Source organism: Lepidochelys kempii, chromosome 10, assembly GCF_965140285.1.
Source record: "Lepidochelys kempii isolate rLepKem1 chromosome 10, rLepKem1.hap1, whole genome shotgun sequence".
Lineage (NCBI taxonomy): Eukaryota > Metazoa > Chordata > Testudines > Cheloniidae > Lepidochelys > Lepidochelys kempii.
In genome coordinates, this window is record NC_136389.1 from 12,736,148 (window position 1) to 12,742,736 (window position 6,589).

At 48.3% G+C, this 6,589-nt stretch overlaps 1 protein-coding gene across 4 annotated transcripts; it reads left to right on the top strand.

The window, feature by feature from the left end:
- Window positions 1-283: 283 nt before the first annotated feature.
- On the top strand, window positions 284-5,022 carry PSMG3 (proteasome assembly chaperone 3). Of its 4 annotated transcripts, none has more exons than XM_073362014.2 (3): window positions 284-436; window positions 2,108-2,340; window positions 4,475-5,022. In XM_073362014.2, exons 2-3 carry the CDS (start codon window positions 2,110-2,112, stop codon window positions 4,625-4,627), a joined length of 384 nt encoding a protein of 127 aa, XP_073218115.1. In that variant the 5' UTR covers window positions 284-436; window positions 2,108-2,109; the 3' UTR covers window positions 4,628-5,022. The 4 variants fall into 4 exon arrangements, with proteins under 4 accessions (XP_073218115.1, XP_073218118.1, XP_073218119.1 ...); XM_073362017.2 differs by lacking the exon at window positions 284-436 and adding an exon at window positions 462-678; XM_073362018.2 differs by lacking the exon at window positions 284-436 and adding an exon at window positions 699-719.
- The last annotated feature ends 1,567 nt before the right edge of the window (window positions 5,023-6,589 follow it).

Genomic DNA, 6,589 nt, shown 5'->3' on the forward strand with positions numbered 1-6,589 from the left:
TGAGGGGCCTGGATGTAGGGGGGGGCTCCCCGCTCCGTGGGGCCGCACAGGGTGGGGGCGGCTCCCCGCTCGGTTTCTGAGGGGCCCGGATGTAGGGGGGGCTCCCCGCTCCGTGGGGCCGCACAGGGTGGGGGCGGCTCCCCGCTCGGTTTCTGAGGGGCCCGGATGTAGGGGGGGCTCCCCGCTGGGGGGGCCGCACGGGGTGGGGGCGGCTCCCCGCTCGGTTTCTGAGGGGCCCGGATGTAGGGGGGGCTCCCCGCTGGGGGGGCCGCACGGGGTGGGGGCGGCTCCCCGCTCGGAGGGGCCGGATGCGGCGGGCTCAGAGTGACTCAGCGGCGGCGCCCAGTGCGGAGAGCGGGCGGGGCGGGAGCCGCGGCGGCCGATGACCGAGGGAGCCGCGGGGCAGGACAGGGGAGGACGCGGCGGAACTGCCAGGGTGAGGCCGCTGCGGGAAGGCCCTGGTCTCGGTCGCCGCCTTCTCCCGGGCGGGCCCCGGGCTGGTCTCGCCTCCCAGCCGGGCACGGCCCAGGCCCCTACTATGGCGCCCGGTTTCCCGGGCCTGGAGGCGGGGCGGCTGCGGCTGCCGCTGCCGGCGAGCTCGGGCCGGGGCGAGCGCTGGAGCTGGCTGGGCCCATGGCGGGCGCGACCCTGCCCGGGGCTCCACGGCCCAGCCGCCGGGTAGGACCGTGTGGGACCCTGCCCATGCCCTGAGTCTGGAGGTGGGATCATGGTGCGAGCCTGCGCCTGGCTCCAGTCGGGATTTGGAGTCGTGGTGTGATCCCGACCCAGCCGCCGCCCGTAGGGGGGCACCTGGTGTTAGGAGGACAGAGGAGACACGGGGCGAATGGTGGCTCTGAGTGACCAGCCCAGCGATCCCCCGGGATTTTCGGTCCAAGTAAAACGGCTGCAAAACGGGACTCACTGGCCTGGGCACGCCAGGCTCCAAAGAAGGGGGGGGGGGGTTTCTACTAGCCCCGTTTTGTCCCAAGCCGCAACATTTAGGTAGGGAAGTTTGGCAAAATGGTTTTGGATTTGGTCCATTTTGAGAGCAGGGGTGTAGACACTTAGCCCACCCATTTAGCATTCAGGCCCACCCCTAGCTCTGTGCTGGCCCCAGCGCTTGCCCTGCTCTGCCCACCTGCCCTGCACTCCTGCCAGGGAGTGGGGTTGGGGGTGCAGGTCGTGCTCGGGTCTGCCCACCTGGCACTCCTGCTGGGGTCGGGTGGAGCGGGGCAAGCCCCAGCACGCTCACCCCGCTCCCTGGCAGGAGCGTTGGATGGGCGGAGCGGGTGGGGGCACGGGAGCACCCATTTTTCCAGGGGTCCAGGTTGGCCCAGTGGCTGGCTAAGCCGCCACTGTGAGGAGGGCAAGCGAGCAGGCGGCCGGTAGCGGTAGAGGAGATCTTCAGAAAAGGTAACCCACTGCCTGGGGGAGCCAGGCCGGGCATAGGGCAGTGGGACCTGGAAGGGAGCCGGGAGCTGTGCGCGCTGGAGAGCAGCCTCTCCTCCCAGAGCTGGGTGCATTCCCAGGGCCCTGGGGAGCCCCTGGCCAGAGGGCCCATCCATTGTGTAGCTGCAGGGGGTGAGGGAAGGCGGGCCCCCATCCCTCGTGCCTTTCCAGACTCCCCTTCCCCATAATTGCCCTCCCCACCAGAAGTCAGTGCCCACCCAAATATCCCATGCTGGCTACGCCACTGCTTGAGAGAAACCATGCTCTAGTGGGGACCAGGAACCAGGAGACCTCGGCTCTGGGAGTCAGGATCCAAGACTAATAGGACTATATGATCTGCTGTATGTGACACAAAAACAGTTGTAATCAGTGTCAAACTATGAATGGCATAAAAACCTATAAATAGCAACGTGTATGTGTAGCCTAAGTGTAGCTCTTTAATGAGGGGCAGTTAAAATTCACTTCTGAGTCAGATACACCCAGGCATCAGATGTTCCTGATTATTTATATACAGCTGCACCTGTTGCTTACATCTCTGGGCATATTTATATCATTAAAACAACTTAACAGGTATTTTAAATTTAATGAAAATGTTCAGCCTTTTTGTGGCCCTTAGTTAATGTTTTTATATGTAATACTAATATATTATTTTACTCAGCAATGAAGACCTCTGCCATGGCAGCAAAACCTATTGTGACTTCAAAGCAGAGAGAGGAGGTGGTGAGGGGTGTCCCAACAGAGGTGGTGTGCACTGCCTTCTCCAACTCCATTCTTGTGGTGGTGACGCAGTATGGGAAGATGGGAACGCTCGTCTCTGTGGACCCCAGCACAATAGCCAATGACATCAGCAAACCTTCACTCACCACAAAAGTGCTGCTGGGTACAGATGAGGTACAAAGCAGAGCATGTAGCCCTGAAGATTGAGGGTGAATCTCTTACTAGCTCAAAATTCGAGCCTGCTCAGGCTGCTAAGCGGCTGATGTGTAGTTGTGCAGTGGTAAGATTAAAGAATCCTGTACTAGGGAGGAGTGGTTCATCAATAAAGCTTGGGCATTCAGCTGGCATTTAACATAACAAATGTCTAATTGAATCTACACTGAAGGCATATATGGGATCTGTCACTTCATGCTTGGTTATTCTTGTGGTGCTTTGCAGCTCCCGTTGACTTCAGTGGTTCAGGGGCAAGTGTAATGGCCTTCACTAGCCTTTCTCAGGTGCTTGTCCCAGTCAGTTTTCCATCCCACCACTTCTTTTTCTCCAAACCTTTGCCTCTCATAATCAACTTCAGCTTTCTACCTGCTCCCCAACTGTGCTTGCCACTAGTTGCCCTAGATAAGTCAATTATCCAATTCATTTTGGCTTAAAATGAGTTCTCATTGACTATTTTACAGAAACAAGAGAAAACAATAATATATTTTGGAAAACATCAATTAGACAGGCACTAAATATAAAGTTACAGCATACTGCAAGATTACTTCGTTTTGCAGTGCAGTCAGAACTGTCTTTTGTTGCTTGCTAACCCTAAACAGGATAAAAAAACAAAAAAAAACCCTTAACAATGTGACAGGTTCCTGATCCTCTTAGCAGCTCATCTTTATGTTTCAGAGTAGTAGCCGTGTTAGTCTGTATCCGCAAAAAAAAAGGAGTATTTGTGGCACCTTAGAGACTAACCAATTTATTTGAGCATGAGCTTTCATGAGCTACAGCTCACTTCATCGATGCATTACGATTATGATTACGATTATGCATCCGATGAAGTGAGCTGTAGCTCACGAAAGCTTATGCTCAAATAAATTGGTTAGTCTCTATAAGGTGGCACTAGTACTCCTTTCCTTCAATAATAGGCTTTCTTTCCTTCATGTGGGACGTGTTGTGTCTGCCTGTAGACAGGATGGTTGCAGCTTTGGTGTGATGTGCATTTGTCAAAATGGAGCAGAAGAGCATATTCAGTTTCTGATATTACCGTATGTTAATTAAAAGGAGTACTAGTGGCATCTTAGAGACTAACCAATTTATTTGAGCATAAGTTTTTGTGAGCTACAGCTCACTCTGTGCATCCAATGAAGTGAGCTGTAGCTCACAAAAGCTCATGCTCAGATAAATTGGTTAGCCTCTAAGGTGCCACAAGTCCTCCTTTTCTTTTTGCGAATACAGACTAACATGGCTGCTACTCTGAAACCTGTCATTATGTTAATTAGTGGCTTTTCCTGTTACATATGGGAGAAATCATTTCCCCAAGTCTTACATACATGTCCATTATCTGCTCCTTTGTATTGTATGTTAATTAATTAATCTAAATGACCTTGAGGAGGACTTTGATTAACATGAGAATGAAGTACTTCCTGCCTAGCCTTTCGTGGTGATGCATGCTGCCAAAACCCACAAACCAGTGTTGAAACAAAACCAAACAAAAATAAACTTCAGATAAATATATGTAGCAAGATGGATGTAAGTAAGATCTGGACAAATTGGGCATACTTGTTAGAGAAACCCCAATTAAAGGGAATTGTATCCCTTTTCTCCTGCTAATACCCTTAGCCTCACCTTTTTTCAAAAAAAAAGTCTACATTATTCTATCAAAATCACTCTGGGGCTTTAACCAAGGGCTGTTAAATACCATTTCAAATGTGGTGAATGTAAAGACCTCGCTGTCTTTACATTTACTTGTCAGCAAATCCAGTTTCAGCCCAGTATAGATAAGTCCTTAATATGCTTAGTAAAAAGAAAAGGAGTACTTGTGGCACCTTAGAGACTAACCAATTTATTTGAGCGTAAGCTTTCGTGAGCTACAGCTCATTCATCGGATGAAGTGAGCTGTAGCTCACGAAAGCTTATGCTCAAATAAATTGGTTAGTCTCTAAGGTGCCACAAGTACTTCTTTTCTTTTTGCGAATACAAACTAACACGGCTGTTACTCTGAAACCATGCTTAGTAAAAAGATACTCCAGGAGCATTCCATTAATAGTGAATGAATAGGGTGAGAAGATTCTCTCAACTGAAGGACTTGTGTTTTTTTGCTTTTCAGCCCCTCATCCATGTTTGTGCTAAAAACCTGGTGACATTTGTGTCTCAGGAAGCTGGGAACAAACCTGTTCTCCTGGCTATAGCTTTGAAGGACAAGAGCATGGAAGGAATAAAAGCACTGCAGGAGTTGATCCGAAGTTGCCAAGTGTGGTGAAGCTGGGCTGTCTGGATGCAAGGAAGGGATCCTGGGTCAGTGACCTACTACTGTTTATTTAAAAGGACAAAACATGCCTTTATGCTGGTTTTGGATCCTGTTGAGGATTTCATTAAATTTTCTCTACTATGTAGAACATTGGGAGATTTTGCTGCTGTTGTTGGGTTTGGAGCCCATGCAGTTAGCAGTGAAGTTAGAATGTTTTTCTCAACACAAAATGAAATTTCATTTCCATCGCATTGGGTGGGGGATGTATATTTGAAAAAACTGCATATGGCTTTGCAGCAGTGTCCAGAGAAGTAAATGGCTTCAAGCGATGTAACAATGAAACACTGTGCTGTAAAGTATAAAATGTGATGTAGAATGAATAAAAATACACATTGGCAAATGCTTAATATTACCTGTTTATTCCCCATGATCAGTTTAAATTAAATATTTGGAGTCAGAATAAAGTCAGTGGTAATTGTAAGCAGTTTAAAATAGGGATGAATTTTGACACTTGACTAGGGTCCGTGAGAAAGAGTTGTAAGTTTTGACAGTGTGAGTGAGTTAATACCATGGTGGGGTTCCCTGTCTTCTGCCACTAAAGAGAAACCATCAACTTGAAAATTATATTTTTTTGAAATATAGTACCTACTGTAATGACGGGTAACACTTAACATTGCTGTCGCTGAAAGAAATTATCAAACCAAAATATTAGTCTCTTTTTTTCAGTTTGTTTATTTTTTGATGATGAGCTTCACTGAATAGGTCAAGCCCTGATCCTGCAGCTGGATCCTCACTGGTGAATGCTTGTGTCTGCCTTGAAGCCCCATTGACTTCAGTAGGGCTACATACAGGCACAAGGGCTCACCTACCTAGATCCAGTTGCAAGACAGGGGCTCTAGTCAGTTTCTCCCTGGCTGAAAGGACCCTTACAAATATAAACATCAGTAGAGGAGTAGAAAAACCTTACACATTTTTAATATTTTTTTTCAAATATCTGCACATACTATTGAAAGGATTGTGTATCAGGAAGTGTAATTTTAAGTTAAGTTTAAAAGCTTCAGGCTTGTAGTGTCCCCTTAAGGGAAATACAATTAATTGCATTTTTCAGAATTATATTTTTCAGAGCCATGGGGTTTGCATCTGTGTCATAATCCTAAGAGTCCCCCCCACCTCCTATGTTACATTCCCCACTTTCATTCTTTCCTGTTGTTCTTCTGACCAAGGAGGACTGGAAGCCCTAAAGTCTGTCAATATTATTTCTGTATTGATTTAGGGATTTCCACTGAAAAATACAAATCAGTTCCCAGTACTGAACATTTGAACACTGTGCCCCTACTTTACTCACAGCCACTACCAGCTCCGGGAATAAAGACATCCTGCAAATTGAACCGGAATTGCACCCCCACCATGACCATACAAAATAGTACCACTGTATTCTGGAGAGTATCAGTTCTAATTGCCTAAAAGCTAAAAGGGTCAACCAACATCGGTATTAAAAGATGCTGTTTGTCACCACATCTGGACCTTTGCAGGCAGACTGGGAAGCTGGAAGCCAACTGGCTGGTCCTTAAAGTGGCAGTCAGTTAAGCTGGTATTTTACTGTTTCCCTACAGGTTTTAAGTTGGAGACAGGTGATGGGTGTGAAAGAATCCATCAGGGCTTTATGCACCACTGTGACTCAAAGGCAGGTGTGTGCCCCAATAAACAGCAAATGCCCTGGCCCTTTCTGCAAGGCAAGCTATCTGCTTGTCATACCATTCCCTGCAAGGGCCAAGAATTGTGCTTCTGCAAACCCTGAACAAATTACAACTTTTCCAAACCATATTGCCACGCCTACAGAGTGAAGATTGGGTTTATTCGCTGGCCCCTGTGCAAGTGGCATTCCGTGTGGTTTCCTAGGTAGTAGCCAGAGCCAGGCGCGATTTGGTAGCTATCATGCACTGATCTACTAGGAGATCCCCAACTGTTGCAAAA

What these genes read in the sequence shown, in the direction of transcription:
- PSMG3 (XM_073362014.2), top strand. Translation starts at nt 2,110, where the DNA reads ATGAAGACCTCTGCCATGGCAGCAAAACCTATTGTGACTTCAAAGCAG. An exon ending in TGCTGCTGGGTACAGATGAG is followed by an intron (nt 2,341 to 4,474) that starts GTACAAAGCAGA and finishes TTTGCTTTTCAG; the next exon opens with CCCCTCATCCATGTTTGTGC.